The sequence below is a fragment of the Cricetulus griseus genome, chromosome 2 (genome assembly GCF_003668045.3).
Source record: "Cricetulus griseus strain 17A/GY chromosome 2, alternate assembly CriGri-PICRH-1.0, whole genome shotgun sequence".
Classification (NCBI taxonomy): Eukaryota; Metazoa; Chordata; class Mammalia; order Rodentia; family Cricetidae; genus Cricetulus; species Cricetulus griseus.
Window position 1 is genome coordinate 247,283,886 of NC_048595.1, and position 23,891 is coordinate 247,307,776.

The window sequence follows — 23,891 nt, forward strand, 5'->3', positions numbered from 1 at the left end:
TACCCAGAAAAGAAGGAAAAAAAAAGAAAATACTGCACTTTCATTTTATTGATATCTAGAACTTCTTGATGTAGAGAGGTGGCTCAAAGTCAACAGGTCCCCTCTGTCTATGTGGCCTTTTCTTTTACTAACCTTTTAAGAAGGATCAAAGTATTTCTTCATTTTATCCTATCAAATTGGAATGAACACATGACATCAAACTGCAGGTGTAAATCCTAGATTTGATCTGTTTAGAATTGAAGTGAATACAATGAAGCATGACTTCTTTGCCCCCATCTTAATTATCTAATACTGGCTGTAGATTCAATACAATTTTTGCCATTTCCTTACATTTATCTAGATATAATATTGCCTTTCTTATGGAACTCGCTAAGAGATAAATGGACAATAAATAAATGCTAGAAAGGATAGAGAAAATTAGTAAATGTTGCTAATCAGAAGATAGCCAGCTAAGCAGAGCCTCTAATTGTGACATTTCTCACTGCATCAAAAGAAATAACTAAAGGTAGGAGGATGGATCAGTTGGCACTGGACCTTGTTACCAAGACTGGTGACTTAAGTTTGGACTTGAGTTTAATTTCAGTGTCCCTTGTGGTAGAAGGGGATGGATTCCCACAAATTTTCCTCTCTCTTCTATACATGCACTTTTGTGCGTGTGTGCAGATATGCTCTGTAAGAGTAAATGGGAAAAACTTATTAGGAAGCAGTTCTCCTTGAATTCATGGGAAAGGAAAGTAGAAAAGAGTTTATACCAATCTGTTAGTGTGTAATATCTTTGTTAAGAGAGCCTGAAATTCCTGACTGTGAAAAGGACTGGACTTGCTGTTTCTTTCCAATTCTTTTGGTTTCTCTTCTTGCAGCACTGTTTATGACTCATTAAAGTGCACACACTCTTAGGATTTCTCAACTTCTCTGTCAGTCCTAATGATACAGCCTCTATCCAGGCTCACCTCTGGGTTGACAGCATAGGAGAGAAGGTGGAGGGTTGTGTACAGTGAACAGCGATTTCAGAAATAAGTTGAATGGCCCAATAAGGTTGACCATGTGGGTTTGCTTGTTTGTTTTTGTTTGTTTGCTTTTTGTTTGTTTGTTTTTACCACCTTAAGTGGAGGAGTTCCTAACTTGCTATTATCTAAGCTCACATTAAAGCATTGTTTTTCTCTGTTATGCATGGTAACTGTTACACAAAATGAATAAGCTATACTAGATGGATTAAAGGGTGTATCTTGGGTATAGATTTCTTTCTTGGCATGCTGGGGGCCTTGGGCTTAGTCCTTAACACCAAAAAGGATGGAAGGAGGGGAACCATGTTTATTGATTCTACTAAGTAGATAAGTTCATGCCCCTAAGCTGATTATTAAACAATCCATTATTCCCTTTTAAGATGCAAACACACACACAACCAAACACACAGACACACACACGTGTGCGCACACACACACACACACACACACACACACACACACACACACACACACACACACGCACGCACGCACGCACGCACGCAGGCACGCACGCACGGCAGAGGTACAGTGAGATATGTAGCTATTATTTTCTCCCAGCAAAAAGTGTACAATAATTGTAGAAATGTATGACCAGACTATGTTTGTTACGAAAATAACTTTTCAAGTCTTAAAACAGTAGAAACAAATTTTGCAATCCACAGACCCAAAGCCAAAGTTAATAGAAGAAAACACAACATATTATCTGACTCTAGAAATCAAAGTTATTTTCAGCCATTCTCCAGACTCTCCGGCAGTTGTATGCAGGTCTCTCTCTCTCTCTCTCTCTCTCTCTCTCTCTCTCTCTCTCTCTCTCTCTCTCTCTCTCTCTGTGTGTGTGTGTGTGTGTGTGTGTGTGTGTATGTGTGTGTATGCATATATGTATGTATATTTAACTTTCTTGAAGCTCTTCTCTTCAATGATTTTGTCTCCTAACATTTTATGAAGAAGAGTAACACTGTTCAGAGTTATTGTTTTGTTCCCACATGTGAAAATGAATCTATGCTTTTAGCACTTTGGTGTTCATGTTTGGTGTATTTGGTTCATCCATTTCAGTTCATAAGGAACAGTAGATTCACACAAAATAATCTTACCACTGAGGAGCCAAATTGATGGAGTATGACTCAGAGCAATTTGTTTCATTAACTCAGGGGTCAATTAAAAACAGCAACAAAACCACCACCACCACCACCACAAAAACAAAACCTCTCTATTCTGGGCAGTATCAGGAAAACATGCTTAACTTTTTAGGACTAAGTTTCTAAAGACAGTAAAAAAAAAAAAAATCATTGTGTAAACATTAGTATCTATACAAATAAAAGATCTATTTGCCTGATTTTCATGGTTCCTTAATGTAGAAGAAGATGGGTTCAGACAACAGTAGTTTTAAAATAATCTAGTAGGCCTTGCAGAGCATGGCCAATGTTTTTAGACTGGGATAGTTTCTGGCAAGATCACACTGGGATGAGTGGAATGCCAAAGCAGTCAAGCAAAGACCTTGTTTCTGTTTGACCTGTGCTGGTCCTTTAGCTAGTGGATTTCTAGAAAAGCAGCTCACCTCTGTAAGAACGCATTTGTTTAGAAAATGTTGTAGCACGGCATTAAAATGCATGGTAGATTTTGATGGACTCTCTTGGGTTCTTTCTTGGATAAATTTGTAGTTCTCTATTGTTAACACTCTCTTCCTTTCCGGGTCTGTGGGCCTCCCATGCTTTCTAGCACGCTATTGTTCTATCTCCTCCTTCTCCTACAATCTTCCTCAATTTCCTCTTCACCCTCTCATCCCCTTCTTCACCCTCTCTCCTCATTATCTTCTCCTTCATCCCTTTGTCTCTGAAAGCATATACGCCTTCCCTTTATTAAGGTAGACCAGTGCCTCTGTTCAGATTTCTTCTTCAGAAGGCTTCCCAGTTATTTAAAACATAAATTGCTCCAATTATTGCCTGTATGCTTTAATTCCTAAAACATAAATTAGTTCAATTACTGCATGGCTGCCTTACTTCTTAAATTAGGACAGGGTTAAATGGATCTTCACATTGTTCCTAGTACACTTCTTGGCTAACAGAAAGCAATAAGTAAATGATATTGAATCACTATATCATTTCACCTCTTAGTATACAGTATTTTAATTTTTTTCTTCTTTTAAGAGCACCATAATTTTCTAAGCCATTCTATCTGAACGCAACAGTTATATAATACCATAAACCAAATAGTACATACCAAAGAGTCACCCAGTTTTTCAGATGTTTCCTCCAATGCCATGTCTAGTCTGTCCATCTCTGATGTCACCCTTTTTGCTCAAACCAGATTATCTCCTTACATATTACAGCATTTGGATTTCCTTACCCCGATGTCTTGACCTATGACGTAGCCTCCAGTTTTTGTCCTTCTAAAGCAGCTGTTTTGGGTACATTAACTTTCTGCCCAGAAACCCAGCCTGCTGTGACAGCATCAAAGTTTGCTCACTGTTTGTCCAACCAGTCTTTTCTCCATTTTTATCCAGCTGGGTATTCGTCATGTTACCAAATGGGAATTCATGGTTTTCTTTTCTGCAATTATGTTCTCTGATTTTTTTAAATCTTGTTTCTTTTGCTATTGTATTATTTATCCAAAACTGTATCTTCAGATCTAGACTCTATCTTCTGAGACCCAATGCACACATCTCCTCTATTTGACAAGCAGGAGTTATCACTCCCTTGGGAGTGCAGAGATACTGTTATGTTCCAGTCCTGTCTCCCTTATATCAAAATATAATCTGTACTTGTTTTATCATCTTTAATAAATTAGAGGTAAGCTTCTTAGGCCCAACACTATATTTTATTCATTTACTAACTTCTGTCTCATTTTGCATACCTTATAAGCATCCATTTTTGTTTCATAATAGATGAATAACTGGTAGGCATTTTTTGTGACCATTTGCTGCTTTAAGATCTCTGCATTAGGGGCTGGAGAGGTGGCTCAGAGGTTAAGAGCACTGACTGCTCTTCCAGAGGTCCTGAGTTCAATTCCCAGCAACTACATGGTGGTTCACAACCATCCGTTATGAGGTCTGGTGCCCTCTTCTGGTGTGCAGATATACATGGAAGCAGAATGTTGTATACATAATAAATAATAAATAATAAAATCTTTTAAAAAAATCTCTGCATTATTGGGTTGCTCCCTATGGTTCTAATAAAACTTCGCTGTATCACTTTTTTCAACTCTTGTTTTGCCTATATTTCTTTTAAGTGAGAATGAGGAGGAACTGGGTTCCAAACCAGTCTGGACTATGTAAGAAGACAAAGGAATATAGAATTATGTTTAAATCTCTATTTCACGAGAATAGGTTAACTGATCACATAATTCAATCTCTGGAAGCAGAATTGCAATACTGACTTTCTTGAAAGACTCTTCTTGTCTTAGAAAATTATGCCACAACTTATTTTGTTTATCATGTATTGGTACTGAGATTTTGTTGGTGACTTCCATGCATAGGATGAACAGTGTACTTTTTCCTGATTTGTACCACCCTCATGCCAGTCTGATGAAGGCAATTCCTCAGTTGAAATGCCAACCTCTCAGATATGTCTAGATTTGACAAAAATTAATTGGCACAGTAGTTAATACATCTTTTGCTAACTGTGAGCCATGTGAGAACTTAGGGTACACATAGTGGCTGGCTTCTTTCATGGTGTATGAAATGGCATTAGATTGTGGAATAGCTGCAAGCCGAACAGTGAGGTGAAATGAAAAAAAAAAAAATGGTGAAAGAAGATGGTGACCCAGAGACAGAGAAATTCATGGAAAGGGGAGATACCAGATTCAAAAGGAGGAAGTAGCATTACCAACCAGGCGATTTTATCAGTAGTGTTTTCTGCCATGGATGTATAGGAATCATTCGTTCAGATAGTCTAGGTATTTTATTACTTCCTCATTCTGGATGCAAATGAGTACCTTACAGACAGCCTATGGTTCAAGTTGAATGTGGCCACTAAAGAGAGTCTTGTTGCTACCCAGCAGTAGTGAAATTACCATTTCTCTGGAGATAATAGGATTAGTATTAGCGTTAGAGTTAGATATGCAATGGCTTGTATGATTAAAAAGCCACATCTTGCTTTCAGACTCTCTATGGGTTTAAGACAGTACACAAGACAAATCTGATACAGCAGGCAGACTGAAGTCGGAAGATTGCCTACTATCATCTGAAACCTAAGCACTAGATTCTACCAGAGTTTAATTTGAATGTGCACATGGGGAATTTTTAGTTTTGAAATTTTAAAATGCTCCGCACTCGGGATTGTTTCCCATCCCACACTACAGCCATTGAACCGGATTCCCAATTTGGGCTTACCATCTGTGTTTCATCCTAATAATTTATTATAGGACTGAGGTTCTATTCCCAAATATGAAAATGTTTAACCCCCCCCCACACACACACACACACTGGTTTTTTTGCATTTGTTTTCTTTCATCCCTAGTGATTTCCAGTTAGCAATGGTATCGAGCATCCTAAGTGAGTCAAGGAAGACACCAGTAAGACCTTGAGCTTGGCCTCAGCTTTTTTATTTTTGTCTAATCGATGTCTTAACATTTTGCTGTGTTCTGGTTTCTGTACTGTATAGGGCTCACCATGGCCCTGACTTTCATAGAGTAATTATTTTGATTAAGTTAGACAATTAAAGTCAGTCTTGCATGAGGAACGGATACCACTGGGAGTCAGTGATGGATGGACTCCAGTCTTTGGAGTGTTCAGTCCTGCCAGCATTTTCCAGTTGAGTGAAAGCTCACCTCCTAGTTTGGTTTGTATGACAGTACATGGATTGTTAGGTCTGAGTGTTTTCTAGAAAATAAGTCACAAAGATATTAAGAAGGAGAGAAGATGGTATTAATATCCACATGTGTTCTCATAATTTTTCTAAAATTTTATTTGCTTTGATGAACAACATCATTACTGAAATAATTAGTGTTAATTAATATCTGTGTCATTTTTGGTAAATGGTAGTTTAGTGTTACAATTAGACTAATTAGTACACACCATAGCTTAGTGACATGACAAATCACTAAGCAGAGCACATTGACTCTTGTCCCTTCTGATATATGAGCTAATCTGATTGCTCAGTAATGACAAAAGAAAGGGACAGGGGACTGGGCATCGACAACTGTCAGACATTGTTTCCACATTTTCTGCTGGTTTTCTTGTTGCTGCTAAATAGAGTACTAGGGATTGTTGTCACTTGATGTTTTAGTTCTTTTCTTATGGTTGAATCAGTCTCCAAAACTTACCAGAATAAAACTATGAATAGGCAAAACATTAAAACCCCAAGATTCTCTTGGCAAAACACACAAAAACAAATATTCTCTTGACATTCACTGGATTTGCAAATGCTGTATTATGTTCTGTATTTCACTCTTCCAAAGAATTTACAGTCAAATTGACATCTATCTGCAACTTTGATTTGTTTTGCAGAACCTATGCGGACCCCAAAGACTTTAAAGATTGCTGAAATCCAGGCAAGGCGCATCGCGGTGGACTGGGAGTCCTTGGGTTACAACATTACTCGCTGCCACACTTTCAATGTCACTATCTGCTACCATTACTTTCGTGGACACAATGAGAGCAGGGCAGACTGCTTGGACATGGACCCCAAAGCCCCTCAGCATGTTGTGAACCATTTGCCACCTTATACAAATGTCAGCCTCAAGATGATCCTAACCAATCCAGAGGGAAGGAAGGAAAGTGAAGAGACGATCATTCAAACTGATGAGGATGGTATGTTCATGTTTGTTGTCTTCCTATGCTTAAGTGAAGGAGTGAAGTCATCAGATCTCTGTTGTCTTATTTCCTCTTAATTTCTTCTTCAGCAGCTTGATAGGAAGCCCGTGTTTCTATTTGAGTTTCAGAATAAAGGATCTAGTTTACAGACACCCACACACACCTCCGTTCATGTAGTCAGCTTAGGCTGTAGCAAGCAACAGGATGTGTGGAGTCATTCATATCAGTAAAATTTCAAAGTCAAAACCCTGAGACTTAGGAGGAGTGTGTTATTGCCCGGATTGAGTTAATCAAAGGTGACTGTCTCAGTCATTACTTTGATTGATCTCTTGCAACCAATGTGGCAACAACACTTAATCAGCACTGACGTGATTGTAAAGCTCTCATCTGCATCTCCATTCTTACCCCCACTGTAGGGGAAGCTATAGCCACGCCTGCTTAGGGGCTGGCTACAGATGTGCCTGACCACACTTGCGAGGGCGTGGTCAGGGTGAAGTAGAGGGAGACTTGAAGGGGACTTCGACTCTCTTTCGTTTCACTTTTGGGCTTGGGTACAGACCGCTGCCATGCCGGCTGGCTAGGTCGCTCTGTAAGTAAGGCTTTTCCCTATTAAATACCATTATATTTCTACCTGACTCCGTATTGGTAATTTCCCACTATACCCCACCATCCCATACACTCACACTCACCTGTGCAGAAAAGAAGAGGTAACGGTGATGGATTCACACGTCAAAAACAGAAATGTAAGTCCCACAATAGCTACAGATGTCCTGAGTATTCACACATCTTCTGAAGGGGGGTGAAGGGTTCAGTGTCCATGTCATATGAAGTAATTTATAACTCATGTTCTTAATAATAAGACTATAGACATATATATTGCTTGCTGTTAACATTTGCAGCCAGGGTGTCTTATTTTATAACATTTAGATTCGGCTACATGGGTTTTATACTTTCATTTGTTTATAATTAGTCACCCTTCAACACTGCAATTTCCTTTGCTGTTATCCTTTGATTATTATTATCTTGCTTTTCCTTCCCACAAACAAAGACAGTCAGGTTTTTATAATTTTTTTTGTTAATTCTAATATATTTTTAAAACAACATTTTGGTTACACAAATGATTATGTTAATAATCCAGTGGAATTTTGCACTAAACCGATCAAACTCATAAGAGCAAAGTTCATATTATGTAGAGTCCGTTTTATAAATTAGAAATAACATTTAATTTTAGTACAATTTTCAGGCCTACTTTTATGTTAACTTCTGCATTGAATGTGTTTTCTGTATAAGCTTCAGTTACACAAAGTTGCACGTTATTGTTTCACAATATGACTACAGCATAGTCTCTGTGGTTGTAGCCCATATGGTAGGCTATTGTCTTTTTCTTGTTGCTTTTCCTTTCTAGAAGAAATATTTAGTGACTGATGTAGAAACTTTCAGGGAGTGTTTGTAACTCATTCTTCAGGGCTGCTCATGTGAGCTTGAGTTTCTATATAGAATCCTCGATGTATCTCAATGTTCAGAGGTGAGAAAGAATAACTAAATTGTGCTTATTGTTGCAAAGATTGATGGAGTAGGATGATCTGATTAAGTCAGTCTTACTGAATTATTGCCTTATATACATAGAAAAAGAATAAATTATCAACCATCGAATAAAAAGATATAATTGTGCAAAAAGAATTCTGGGGACGTCCATAAATCATGCTCCCAAAGCTAGGATCATTTGTCACTAGAACCTTAGGGTAGAATTTATACTTAATTTATTACACATGCTTTTTAATGCCTAGGCGAAATTTTTTTTGAATAAGGTTCTGTTTTCATTTTTTTATTCCTGCATTCATGAAAATCAATATTATGAAGTTAGCTCAGCAGAAAAGCCTGGTTTGGGGACATTTTTTAAGGCTACAAAACTATTTTAAAATGTACATTTATTATGTGTTAGAGGCTATAATGCTTATTTAATATAATCTTTCTCCACACCTATTTCATTTTTCTTTTCCGTTTTTGAAGTGATACTTGAAGGACTTTCTCATGCTCAAAACAAAATTAGCTGAAACAGCTCTCAGAGAAATCTCAAGGAATGAAAGTCAGCATTCTGTCTCCATTAAAAGTTGTTGGTGTGGAAATGTGGAGTGAATCCCCATAGTCTGTAGCTGGGCATGAAATGGCTTTAAGAGCTTCATGCTGTATTTAGGCAAATCGTAACTGAATGGAGGCATTGCCTTTGTGTGTGGAGACATCATCCCTGTTCAGATGCAGAAAAGAAATAAATGTAGTTGGTCTGTGCCCATGCCTCATCCACACTCCTTTATGTGTATGCAATTGGAGTATTTCTTAGTCCATCGTGATCACATGTGTGGCTTATGTTGGGCAGGATTTTCTCCCACACTCCAATCTTGAAAAAAGGAACCTATAAATACTTAAAGCAGAGCTATGGCAAAGTAGAACATGTGTGAGAAGGGGATAGAGGATCATATCGAAGTTGTAGGGAAACAGCTTTTCACTTCCATCCGTCTTTCAATGCAAATTTATGCAAATATTTTGAAGCATCTCAAAATAAGAATCATTTAAAATATATTCATTCTGCTTTATAGCACTTATAGGCCAAATTTTGGGAGATGGACACAGGAATTTTCTTTTTTCTTTTTCAAACAACTAACTCGGTTGATTTCAGGAAGGAGTAAGCTTTATATACTCCCCAACCCTGCCCCAAGGGAGGAGATCCATTGAGGTGGAACCTGCTGAGGCGATGTGGTTGCTGTCCGTAGGTCCACATCATCTCAAGTTTGCTGTTGTCAAGGCTCTCTGGCAGACTCAGGCTGGCTTTCAGGAGATATCTACTGTGCATGCTCTTACTCTAGGTCTAGGCTGGCTGTTAGGGCCATTGAGGTTTAGTTATCCCACAAATGCTATTATTATTTATGCTGGGACACAGACATTTTCATAAAAATTTCTCACTATTTGGTGTTTTGACTTTTCCTACCCATATCTGCCACTTTTCCTTGACAAACTTGTAAAGGAATCTATTTTCCTTAATTGCAATCATAAACAGAGACAACAGATACACAGATATCCGTTTGCAAAATGAACTGATGTCCCCAGGAGCCTAGGCATTGCCAGAAATTGCACAGAGTGCCTGCCAGGCTCCCTTCCCTGATGGACACAGTAGCCCATGCTGACAGCGTGGGACATGGGTAACGGATGCTAAGCTGATGGCGCAATGAACATGTCCAAAGTCTAAGGCTGCCAGGCTATCTGTATATTATGGATTTCTTTTTCCTTTTTCCCTATGGATTCCTTTCTTTTATGTTCCACCTCATGTTGCCTGTCTCGGAGGTCATAGCATCATTCATAGTCTCCTTGTAGAATGAAATGAATCTTAGTCTGGTGGCATATCATTCAGAATTTCTTGCTGCTGCTAGCCATGAAGAAATACATTTCCTTTGATCCAGTGATTTTTAATTTATTTCAATCCTCATGAAATTGCTCTGTACTTTGAAACGGCATTTCTAGATAATGTCATGTGTGAAGTTCACTGAAACGTTAGATTCAGGGAAAATATTAATTAAAAACCATACTTGTCCAATAGTGGGTTGATATTTTAAAAAGGAAAATTTTAAGTCAAGTGTGTGAGATGATATGTGTTGTAAGGCTTGATTAGAAGAATCTGGATTGTGTGAATAAACAGTCAGGTTTTAAAGGAAAATCTATAAAAGAGGAATACACAATAGCAGAACTACCTTGTAGCTTGTCAATAGTAATTGATACATTGCTAATTCATGACTCAGGATTTTGCAGATTATAAAGTTTTCACAAATAAAAGACTAGAGCAGTGTTACTCGGGAGTTATAATTCTTGCCTAACATGCATGAAGCTCTGAAATAAGTCCCCAACACAGATGTGAAATAACGAGAGTATGCATGCACATGTCTGGAATCTCAGCCTTCTGGAGGCAGAGGCAAAAGATCAAGGTCATCCTCAGCTACACAAAGAGGTCAAAGTGAAAGTGTACATTAGACCCTGTCCACAAACAAACAAAACCACCAGCAGCAACAACAAAAAAGACTACTGTGCCGTGTCTGAGGTAGCTCAGCAGTAGAGCAGTGACTTTCCTGTACAAGGCCTGGGCCACATCCTCAACTCTGACAAATACGTAATAAAAAAAAAAAAAAAAATGAGAGATCTCCCTGAATCCTAAACCAGCTTGTTCTTCATAAGCTCTTTCTTAGCTGAGCAAAAGTAAAAAGCATGAAGCAATTACATGTTAGCATATTCATCTCTAACAACTTTTTAAAAATTATAATAATCAAAGCTATCTTTTTAATTATAGAAAATTTAATAAGTATAGCTACAAAAGTCAGGATGATTTTTAATGGGCATTTCAAGTCAGTGCTGTGTGATTTGGCTTTTGAGTCTAAGGAGCGTTAATTATGATTATAATTCATTATTTTATGAACTTCGTTGATGGAGCCTCTTTAGGGGATTATCATAATCTTCAAAAAAAAATCTTTCAGGGAAGTGCATCTCTGTTCTCGAAGCAAATTACAAATAAGAACTTCATGTTATTAGAGGTATACAACAGAGGAAATCAGAGTACATGACTGTGCAACTCTCCAAGGTGATTGAATATTCATTTGAATAACAATAACTTTGTTTCTCCATTTCTTGATTTAGAAACCTACAGGCTTCGTTTCAGTTTCCATTATCACAGTCAAGTCTGAATACCATTCATGTACTGATTTTATTTTTAAAGACACATTTTTTACTTGATGACATCTACTTTAAATTGTGTTTATCTTGTTGATGTGATGTATTTTCGACTTTGTTTACACGTGTTCTTATCACCAATGTATGTATTTATAGTGCCAGGACCAGTGCCAGTCAAATCCCTCCAAGGAACATCCTTTGAAAACAAGATCTTCTTGAACTGGAAAGAGCCACTGGAACCAAACGGAATCATCACTCAGTATGAGGTATGGGGAGAAAGGTGCTATTTGGCATGTAGATACAAAAAAAAAAAAAAAAAAAAAAAGACCAAAGGAGAGGGCTAGGTGGAAATAATGGAAAAGACAAAGGTGGGGGTGAGAATATTAAAATGTCATCACCTTTCCTTTGTCCTCAAAAATTATTTGATTGAAAATTGTATAGTACCAAAAGATTTTCAAATTCTTAGAATATATGCTGACTTTGGTGTCTATGTATGTGTGCAACTGGACTCTGTCCTTGTCAAACCCAATTAATGGTTATAATTACATATAAAAATGCTAAGTCCCTATTCTTAAAATTAAGAAACCAATATCACATTGGCTTAAGGAGAGGCCATTGAATGCCTGTTTTTCAAAGCAAGTAATTATTAGCCCCCCAAAGCAAAACAGATTAAAAACCCATTTCAGAATTTCATTGTACCTTTGAATATAAATCACTATATTTTCAAATAGGAAGCTAAGGAGAATAAATGAATTTTTAAATATGTTTTTATTGAAGCAGAATTTCATCCCTTTCAAGTGGATATTTTTAATTGCACAGTTGTGAGGTTCTCTGCTCTATAGTCAGTCGGTGCTGATTATAGAATGAACATTTCTATTTCTTGTGTCTAAAAATAAAGTACTGGAATGAGAACAAATGTTTTTGACTATTTTAGTGTGTTGAAACACTAGTTTTCTACAATTTTTCTTTCCCTTTGTTTTGAGACACAGTTTTACTAAGTTAACAAATGACCATGAATTCACTCTGTAATTCAGGCTGACCTTGAACTTGTGTTCCTCCTCCAAGTACCTCAAGTCACAAGCCTGTGCTGCTAGAATTTGCTAAGTGTCCATTACACAGAAAAGAGAAGAAGAATAACATACGTTTGATGAAGACTTTCTGTTTTCATGTACATTAAACTATGTAGCTGGAAATTTCATATGGAGTATGCATATTTAACTATATCATTTTATTGGTAGATTTTTTTAAGACTTAAATATTTGGCAAGTTAGATATGCAGCTACATATATGAGTAGGTGGATGATAGAGAATTAATGAGATAGATTAGATAGATCGATAGATACATCTATAGATACATCTGATAGACATGCAGACAGACAGACAGATAGATAGATGACAGGTGGATGAGAAAGGCCAGAAATAGCAATACCAAAATGAAAATAGATGATAGATAGATAGATAGATAGATAGATAGATGATGTATGAATGAGAGATGCCAGAAATAACCACACCAAAATAAAAGGAAGAGGAAAAAAATGATGACTCAAGGCTCTTGCATGCTGTTATTTAGAAAGGGCTTACTTACAATTTATTGTGCCTTCAGTTGATAATATAATGGGAAATATATTTCTTACAATAGGTGAGCTATAGCAGCATAAGATCATTTGACCCTGCAGTTCCAGTGGCTGGACCTCCGCAGACTGTATCAAATTTATGGAATAGTACACACCATGTATTTATGCATCTCCACCCTGGAACCACCTACCAGTTTTTCATAAGAGCCAGCACTGTCAAAGGTTTTGGCCCCGCCACAGCCATCAACGTGACCACAAATATCTCAGGTAAGCAAATGAGTAACATAGAAGCCAAACGGTTCATGTTCCTGGTTTGCAATAGCATATTTTAGACACTCAGTTACATGCTGTGTTACCGTGTAGCCTAGTATGTCATTTATATTGTTACATGTGGTCAAGGGCATTTTATTCAACCATTCGAGAACAAATCATTATTGGTATATTTTCTAAACCAAACACTTTTCAAACAGTCCTAAAGATGACAATAGTCTTAAAAAGTTACAGTATTTCTTTACCTCAGATCTTTCCAAGTCCTATTATAATGGACTTGGAAAGTCCAATTCATTTTATTGTGATTTAGATGAGGTGACAATTATGGTATCAGTTGTGTGCTATAAATGAGTGATCTCTAACAAGCTATAGTGCTCTTCCACTCTAGTATTAGAATGCCTCACACTTTGTTTCTGTCCCATTTTCTCTAACATTTTGATAATTGTAAACAAATGCCAACCTTCCTTTCCCACTCATAAAAATATCTCGAATAAATGCCTCAAATTTTTACACTAAGAACATGCAAGAGACTCTTGAACTGATAAGTAAATATAACTACATTTCACTTTCTATTATGTTCACTTTTATAATTTTCATTTGACTAGGTTGTTTATGGATTGTAATTCTCTTTCAGTCAACTCACCCATTAAACCTTATAAAGGTTCCTTTTGGACATTAGTGTCATGATGCTCCCAAAGTCTATTCTATTTAAGAAAATATTTCATTATGTTTAAGAATACCAAAAAAAAAAAAAATATGCATGTGTCATGTGTCACTAAAGAGTTAAATTTGAATATTGTCTTTTGAAGGTAAACCACATAGTGTATCAGGAACATTTTTCTTTCATGAATCCTTTTTCTTCATCTTTATAATAATTCTATTTAATATATGGAAGCAGCCCCTCTCAATTCATGGTACACATTTTAAATATTGTCCTGAATCTAAAATTTGCACCAAGAGTAAGATATATGTATCTAAATTATTTAAAGTTTTATTTGGAAATATATTAAATAAAATAAAACTTTAAAAAAATATGTCATGTGGTGTACAAGCCAACGTCCAGGCAAAACAATACAAACAAATTAACAGCATAATTAATTTATATAAAAGTGTGCCACTGTTTTTCGAGATTAACTGTCTGCATCTTTTGATTATGTGAGAGTTTACTGTGTATATATTTTCTATGTATACTACTTGGCTTCATAAAAAAGTTAATTCTTAATTTTGGTTCTGTGTCAGGGACTGTGTTTTGTTTTCCTGTCCCTATCACAGCTCATAAAACTTTGCATATGCTTTGCATTTAGCAAGCTTTTGATGAGTGGGTGAGGTCTTTTTGTTTCCTTTTTCTAAAGCATCACCTGACTTGCCAGGGTTAACTGATAATCTATGTGTTTCTATGGGTCTCATTCCCGTAAACATCCTTCAACATGATAACAGCCACTTGAAATTTCTTTCAGCTCAAGGTTGGGGAACTCCTAGATCACAATTAAACACTATCCAACATGTTGAAAAATTATGTTTTTAACTGTTTGCCAATTAATGTACTAGTTCTTAGTAAATGAAAACTAGGATATCCTTCCCGTTACCACAGCCAACTATTATATTTCCCTTGTAGTCACATGACAGTAGTCCAGAGAAGAATGCTGGACCTTTCACCTGTCAAGGTGAATGGCCATGACAACTAGGTAGCCCATTACCTCCCTTCTGCCGTGCGCAGCCCAGGTCTCATGTGTGACTGTCCAGTTAGTACTAACTCTCCTGGTCCCACTGTCCCACCTCTTCCTTGCTGACTTAAAAATTTTGGGAAGCTGAAGTCAATGGGTGGCACAAAGTGATTGGAATATGAACGGTAGAAGTCCCCAGACAGCTTTTAAAGATTTAACAACCCCACCTTTCTAACTTCTTCTGCCCAGGGTTAAGGTTCAGTGTCATGCTATAAAATAAGGATCACTGCAGTTAATTAGGAATTAAATTGATTTTCCCTTAAGGTAGGATCATTTATTCATAGCAACCTATAATATATTGCTACAAATCGATTGAACTTTCTTTTCACCTCATTGGTTTCTGTTTCAGCTCCGACTTTACCTGATTATGAAGGAGTTGATGCCTCTCTGAATGAAACCGCCACCACGATCACAGTGTTATTGAGACCAGCACAAGCCAAAGGTGCCCCTATCAGGTAAGAGGGGGCACAATTTAAAGGAAAGGCAGCCAGTGGAAGGAATATCATCTTACGGTTGCTTTGCACCAAAGAACACGGTTCTTTCTAAAAAGCCCTTCATTTCACAGTTAATGCCAGGAAGGCTTTGATTTTCTTCTTTTGTTTTTGTCTATTCATTTTTTATTTGAACAAAGATTATGAACAGACATATAGTTAAGAGCAGAATTCTAAAGGCTTTTCTGTGTTGCTCTTTCATTTTCCTTTATCCCCATTTCATTTCACTTCCTGTGTTGGTATCTGTGCTGTAAACTCCTTGCAGGTCTTTGTTGAATAGAATGAGGAAGTAATTCTTGTCTGCCTCTGTATATCTGTTATGAATAATTTCATGTGAGTGACTGAATCAATAGGAAGCTCTAAGGAAATAAACTCAAATGAAGCCTGTGTGGCCTTTCAGTTCTCAAATTATCAGAAATTCCATGATAAATATTAAAGTTCAACTTACTCGGTCCTTTATCTTTTTAATATTAAAATCTCTCATATTATCTACTACTGCTAATCTTTTAAAAAAAAATTCTGACCCATGTCATTTTTAGGAATTAGGTCAAATTACTTTAGCCTTTTTCATTTCGAAGCAGTATAATTAGATGAATCTTCAAGACTTCAGCAAGCTTCTGTTGGAAACCAATAGATATGTGGGCATTTTGTTATCAAATTGATAAGAAAATCAGATAGGTATAAAATAAAGGCCCAGCAGACAACAGAACTGAGCTATGCTGTGCTGTTTATAAATTCTTTAAAATGCAGATTAATCTCTGTTCTGTATGTGAAACAAATATACTTGACCTGGTGAAACTGATGTCTTTTGTCATCAGAGATGTACAAATATTTTTTTGTAATTAAAAATATGTTGCTATAAGAACATGAGTCACAAAGAAATCATGTAATTCCCACCTGGGAAAGACTCAGTGGACTACCACATTATGGAACAAGAGAGATGGTTTAGGGTGCTTGTAGCATGAATGCTTCGGCAACATCAGCTGCTTGAAAATTCAGTCAGTTTACAGTGCTGTTTGTGAGTCAATGATCTGTGAATCATGATTACAGATGTGGAGAGAGAGAGAGAGAGAGAGAGAGAGAGAGAGAGAGAGAGAGAGAGAGAGAGAGAGAGAGAGAGAGAGAATGCCATGTGCACTTGGGTTTGGTGTATTCTCTAGGGACAAGTAATCATGGCCATACACATGTCCCTCCCTACTGGTGACAAAATTTACTTCATAGGTATTCAGTCTGTTCTTGACATTTAAATAGGTTCCAGCTTCTTGTGTTTGCCTCTTAGAGTTTATGAACATCTGGAGAGATGGTTCAGCATTTAAGAGAACTGGATGCTCTTCCAGAGGAAACTAGTTCAATCCCCAGCACCCATATCTCAGCTCAAAAATGTCTAACTCTGATCCAAGGGAATCTGATTGCCTCTCTGGCAACCAAAGCAAACTGTGGTACACAGACATACATTCAATCAAATAATACAATAAAATCTCAAAATATTTTAAATCTTTAAAAGAAACATTAGGTGAATTGAGATTTACTTTACATTTTATAATTATGATGATATCATTATTATTGTACCACTGTGCTGCATAACTTATATGACTAAGTCTTTGCTTACTTAGTCAAAAATTTTCTGCAAACTTTGACCATTTACTAATTACAAGCAAAAGATAATTTGGCCATAACAGAACACATAGCAGTACCTCTTTCAGGATTGCTTGGAATATCAAGGGTTAATCCATTTGGTATCTCCTGAACTCATAGACAGTGTTCAGGAATTCTGTGTGTTTTCCAGAAGTTTGATTAAATGTCTTTCTTCTCTTCTTTTGCTTTTATGTATAAATGATTTCTAACTACTAAGAATTCATACTGTCTGGACCAGTAACTATACAAAAATAATCTCTAATAGTCATTTTTCTTTCCCTGGCATGGAAATGGACCTCATTGTATTTGTTGGCAACACATTTGACCTTTCTGGGAATCGAGCCCAGTGGCTAGGAACTCCAAATTGTACAGTATAGATGGATAATGCACAGAAAACAAGTTGAGGGGCAGGAGAGTTTGCTCAGTAGGTAAGACTAAACCTGCTGTGTAAACCACGAGGACATGAGTTTGAGGAATCCCATGAAAGTCTTGTATGAGCACATTTGCCTATAATCCCAGCATTGGGGTGTAGAGAAAGGCCCATCCCGGGAACTCATTGGTCAGCCAGCGTAGTGGAAGTGGCAAACTTTAGGGTCAGTGAGGGACCCTATTTCAAAAAGAAAGGTGGAGAAGATGAGATGAAGAAATTCAACAACCTCATCTGACCTCCATATGCATGTATATGGGTATACACTTGCCTATATCACACACACACACACACACACACACACACACACACACACACACACACCATATGCACAAATACACAAGTGACTATAAAGTAGACTATTAGAGTAAGAAATAAGTTAGCATGAACATTTGACAAAGTTACTGACTGTTGCCAAAAGGGAAGAACAGTATGTTTTCTAACATGTTAATCCAATTAAGGCCATCTTTATTTAGCTGCATTTACACAGTGCACCTTTGGGTGGGGCCAATAGGCAGGACTAAACTGCATAGTCAGGCAGCACTTGGGCCTTTGCTGAGTTTGGACATGGCTTCCTTGATTTTGGAATCCTTAATTTGGGTGGCATCCTTCTTTTCCTCTGACCATGTTCCTCCCTCCAACCATCCACAAAGACACTGAGGAGTAATATGAGTTAGTCTACTCCAGTGTCCTAACCATGTCCTTCTTCCAAACATCCATGTGTCCCGCGCTATCGCCTCGCCAGCAAGAACGACACAGGACATTCGGATCCTTCTGCAGTAAAGCTTTAATGCATCTTGAGAGGAGAGCATAAGCTTACCAGAGCGGAGACCCCCGAGCCAAGAATCCCGTCCCCTAATAAAGGCTGGCAGCCGCCGCCTGGGAAGTGTCACCCTATGATTGGCTGCAGCTCATCAGGCCATATACGCCACGGAATAGGCAGAGATCAAGGAATGGAAAATTACCCAGCGCATGCGCAATAATCTTGTTTACATTCAGTGCCTGCAGGTGCCATCATTGTAATGGAGAATGCAGGGACGGCTCCCTACATCCATGCAGATACTTGGGGACTGATATGAGGTGGTCTAGTCCAGTGTCCTAATGGCTTTAAAGTGATGGTCTCATTTGATAGCATCAATTTTCCTACCACTGAGAAATGATCTGCTTCTACAAATCTTTTCTTGGATCCCATGATGCCTTTTAATTTTCTTTAAACTATTTTACCTTCTTCTCAATTTCCTCAGGCTTAGCTGCCCTCTCTGCTATAAATTTTGCTGCCCTTCTGTTCAGTGTCTTCCCCAGAACGCCAAATCTCTTAACCTCTAGCTTACCCTGATAGTTTCCACTTGTCCCCTGCCATCAACCCTGAATGATCGTTTTCTCTTTTTTGTAATACAGTTAGCCTCTGTTGGTTTGCATTTCACTGGCCATTTGTCCCAACTCTAGTACAGATGGACATTCTTTTGCTTGGTCTTAATGTCCAGCTACCATTCCAAATCTTCTATTATTACGTAAGAAATCCTTAAATTCAGAGTTTGTACATTTACTTTAGCATAGTCTTATTAAAAACTAAAATTAACAATAGTTCCCACATATTTAAAGATTCCATAGCAATCTATGCACACCAGGAGGTAATCTGGATATCTGGAATAGTCATTGATGTGTATCTGTGTCCCTGAGAAGAAGACAATGACTACATAGAGAAAGATGGAGGTTGGACCTGGCATTTTAAGGAGGGGAAGAAATGAAGACAGCTGAGGTTTACTTTGCGAAGGAAGGGATGTTGGGAGTTTCAAGAGATTGCAAAGCAGATGATGGGACATGTGACATCCTATCTAGAACTTCAAGTAGTTCGGGTCATTGACACTGAATGTAGGCAAATTGACAGCACCTCCAGCTGGAGCGGTAACAGAGGCCAGGGAGTAAGACTGTGCAGTGCCAGCTTGGAAACTGAAAGTAGCCATAGGACTACAGCAGCCCTTGCATGAGCTGCCATCTTTCAAAGGAAGGCTCACTCTGGTGTAAACAAAGTGGGCTGAGGCTAATTCAGACGGAGGCTGGAATGGTCCTAGTGCAAAGTGTTCATGGCCCATAATAACACAGTAGCAGTGGATATGGAAGCAAGGCTGTGTGTCTCACACTAGCCTTATGCACATAGGGTGTGTGAAGCTTAGAAGGAAGGGAGGTGGAGCCACATCTTAAAATGGCACAGCACAGAGAAGAGCAGCTACCAAAAATGTTGATTTTGGTTTTCAAGGTTATTGAAGAATGGTTAATATTTTCAGTTTGTTATCATAAATAAAAAATACACAATTTTCCAAAAACTGTAGCTATTTTGTATATCTTCCCTGACTTATCAGTATTTTCAATGAATATTATTTCTGAGAGATCATGGTACACACTAACAACCTAAATAATGTGCTCAGCATGACCAGCCTCTCTGGCTTCGTGTTGTGCACCAAGCTTTCCCAGGGCTGTTGATCAACAGTATGTGTAACTAGTCCTGAAAAGTGTCACTCTTCAATATTTATTTTTTAACTTTCATAGTCATCCAAAAGATGGAAACTCAATGCCTGACTTGCTTAGAACTTCAAATATCCTTTTTGACACTTCACAGTTATTTCCATGACTCAAAATGCTTATGGCTTACAGGATAAGTTTCCTAGCACACCTAATTTCTCTTGTTTTTTTTTTTTTTCTAAGCAGCAGAATATTATAAACATAGGGTTTTCCTTTGTGTTGATGCTGAGTTTGTAGTAAGGTATTAGAAATAGATGTATATATTATTGCAGAATTTTCCGAATATGAACTTTATCTTTTAGGTTGTCAAGAACTCATTCTAGAATGATTTTATTTGGGAGTATAGTCAAATTTTGAATCTTAGCATCATGCGTTTTTAGTGAAGCGATTGGAATGTAGTCATGAACGACTGTAGTGAGAACCAGAATTTTTCTTAAATTAAGACGAGAAATTGTCTAATGTTTTAAAGAGAGTGTAACATAATCACAGATCAGAATAGAGAAGTGATCCCTATTAGTCTGTATCCTGATAGTCTGGCTCCCTCATTGTATATGCACAGCTGAGCATTAGTGCTGCCATTGTCATCCATTGACGGACAATGTGCCTCACCCCATATATTTAATGATAACAAGTACTTCTTGGTTGTCTTAGTCACCATCATGACAAACTGACTTGAATTCTAACTAGACATATGTTAAAAATTTCAGAATAGATGGACAAAATCTTTCTCTGTTGTTTTCTGAACAGAAAGGCCAGCATCCAACTCAACCATAAATCAAATTCCTGGAAACTGGAATTATAGATTGTTGTGAGCTGCCATGTTGGTACTGTGAATCGAGTTTAAGACCTCAGCTAGAGCATCCAGTGTTCTTAACCACTGAGCTGTCTTCCAGCCACGGCTATGTCTTTCTTCAGAATACTTAGGCCTTCTTTACAAATTGTGAATTTGTTTTTTATGTATTTATGGCTTTCTAGAAGTTTAGTCCCTGGAGAGCAGGGACATCCACTACTGTTTATTATTGAGAACACATCACTTAAAATGTTTCGCAGAAGATAACAGATATTTTATAAATGATCGACTGGACACTACAGTTAAAATTGGGATAGTTACTGTTTTCATGATTTCATAATATAATAAGGAAGAGACATGTCAGATGCAGTATTTATGATAGTATAAACACACTGTGTTCATAATGGACCATGTTCATCATGCAGGCAATACATTTCATTAAGACAGTGATCTGTATTCCTGTTTTAATCCCAGAATTTCTGAGGCTAGTCTTGAGGGTTCTGACCAATGAAGCTGTGGCATCATAAATGGTATCAGTGAATTAATGGCGATGCTTAAAGAGAATTGGTGTAATTGTGACTTCTACATCTATTTCCTCCACCTCAAAGTATGTATGCACTGGCTCCAGAAGACTACACTGACGACGGAAGCAGTCAGAGGACTATTTCTGACAGAACTATCTTAACTCGGTGAAGATTTTTGAGGAAACTCTTGACAGTGTGTATGGTGTGTAAATAACACTGATCGTAGCTTCAAATGAATAATACGTATAAAAAAACTATTAAGGACAAGAAAGAAGGTGAAGGGCAAGGATTTGGTGTGATAGTAATCCCAGGATGAAGTATAGTCTCACTTATAAAATGAAGAAAGAGAATGGAAAGAAATGGCATGCTAAAAGATGAGGAAAGATTCCAGGAAATGAGACCTTGTTTAAGTTGATTCCAGGATTTTGACTTTGGGGATTTGGAAGCTGCTGGTCCTTATGCAGAGAGAAAAGTGCCATATTTTTAATGAAAATGTATAGGAACGATTGGCCAATGAATAACCATATTAAAATATTCTGTGATATTTTTAATATTCTGAATTAATAGAGTCTTAAGCTCCAGTAATGTTTTTAATGATAAATTTCATCCAATAATTTAAAAACTTTAAGAAACAAAAGCATAGGCCCATTTCCTGTCAACAGTCAGTTCAATCCTAATTTGACTTCTCATATCCTCTGTCCTTTAGTTAATTTGAATTAGCAAATAAGAAGCGAGCAAGGGCAAAAATAGGCTTTTTTTTTTTTTTAAGTGGGATATGTGTTTGAGGCACATCGTCTCAAACTGACCAGTGAAGGGAAATGTCCCTTTTATCAGCAGTTGTTTGAAGTCGTGCCTGAACTTCTACGGTATTTCTCTTTGTAATATTTGGCTGTTTCGATAGCACTTTTTGCTGCATGCAAACACTTTTTAAGAACTCACTGTGATTGCAGTCAATTCAGTGCAGGTCTTCCCCATGTACCCGGAAAAAGGGAGAAATAGATGCACACAGGATTAGCCTCCTGGAGCTGAATGAAGGCTATGCTCTATTAATGACAGTAAAGTGCCATAAAGACTTAGACCAGTGTCATTTTCTGGAAAGACACTTGAGTTTTCTAATGTGCTGGCAGGGGGAAAAAAAAAACAGACAGGTATGAACCAAGATTTTTGATACCAGAAAGATATTTGTGATGATGTCATAGACGAGAAATAGTGTAATCAACTTCAGCTTGGTTTAAGTGTAAGGAAGAAAAGGAAATGTGATGCTGAGAGTTAAGGTGATTGGGAAATGCACTTGTTAGTTGCTTTCTTGTAGACACCAACCAAGGAAAGTCATTTTGTATATATGTATATACAAACTTTTGAGGGCTACAAAGCATTTCAACAGCAGAAAGAATTTTGGTTATGTCAAAAACAGCAAATAGAAAGGTGATGTACTTTTTCACCTCAGTGTCTTCAGTTCCTGTGTGGAATTGCCCAGTGTTTCATTGTTGAATGAAGTCAATGAAGGAATGCAAATTCCTAGGAGGAAAGCTAATTAAGAAAATCTTAGCTGGGCCTTGGTGGCACATGCCTTTAATCCCAGCACTCGGGAGGCAGAAGCAGGAGGATCTCTGTAAGTTTGAGGCCAGCCTGGTCTACAGAGTAAGTTCTGAGACAGGCTCCAAAGCAATACAGAGAAACCCTGTCTCAGAAAAACAAAACAAAACAAAAAAAAAAAGAAAAAGAAAGAGAGAGAGAGAAAGAAAAGAGATAAAGAAAGGAAGAAAAAGAAAATCTTCATTATTCAAACAGTATTGAGAACTTCTCAAGCATAAGAGGTCATTTTTATGGGACCAAAAAGAAATATGAATGCTTGGATATATTATAAGTAAAGACATCACCAGAAAAAGAAAAGGATTTGTTCATCTACCAATGCCTAGTTAAATGCCCATGCTCCCATTTGAATCCACATTGAAATGTAAAATCAAATGGCTTGTGTATCAGCTCATGGCATAGGCACTGCTGAGATCAAAAATTACTCAGACACAGAACCGGATTCCCAGGCAGTGTAGACGCTTCACTTGGCAGGGTGGGCTGTGGAGTGAAAGGATGTGGAATGAGATCCAGTTGTCTCCTCTAATTTTCCATCTTATTCCAGTCATGGCACAAATAGGAATCTAGAGAATATTCTTGGAGGCAAGCTTCCTGGGGCAGGGGAACATTTATATAATCAGCCTTATGCTGTCATAACAAAATCCTAGGTGGTTCAAAGAACATGCGTTTATTCTTCATAGCTCCGAAGACTGGGAAGTCCAAGATGGCAAAATCAGTAGCTGTTGAGTTGGCTCATCTGAGCCAGATTGCTTTTGTAGATCTTCTGTCCCACAACACATAGGTGAAAAGATTGCTGCTGTGAACTGTGGAACGGGGTCTCAAACATTTGGTTCTTAACACAAGAAGGAAGAAAGTAAGGCACACATAAATGTTAATAGGAACT

General features: G+C 37.5%; 1 protein-coding gene across 2 annotated transcripts in view; it reads left to right on the forward strand.

Moving 5' to 3' along the window:
• Positions 1-23,891, forward strand: part of LOC100763249 (receptor-type tyrosine-protein phosphatase kappa) — a 530,034-nt gene that overhangs the window by 405,165 nt on the left and 100,978 nt on the right. For both annotated transcript variants that reach the window (XM_027402864.2, XM_027402866.2), the window contains exons 8-11: positions 6,448-6,750; positions 11,617-11,726; positions 13,100-13,301; positions 15,378-15,483. In XM_027402864.2, the coding sequence (XP_027258665.1) occupies positions 6,448-6,750; positions 11,617-11,726; positions 13,100-13,301; positions 15,378-15,483 (721 nt within the window). The remainder of the gene's footprint in view (positions 1-6,447; positions 6,751-11,616; positions 11,727-13,099; positions 13,302-15,377; positions 15,484-23,891) is intronic.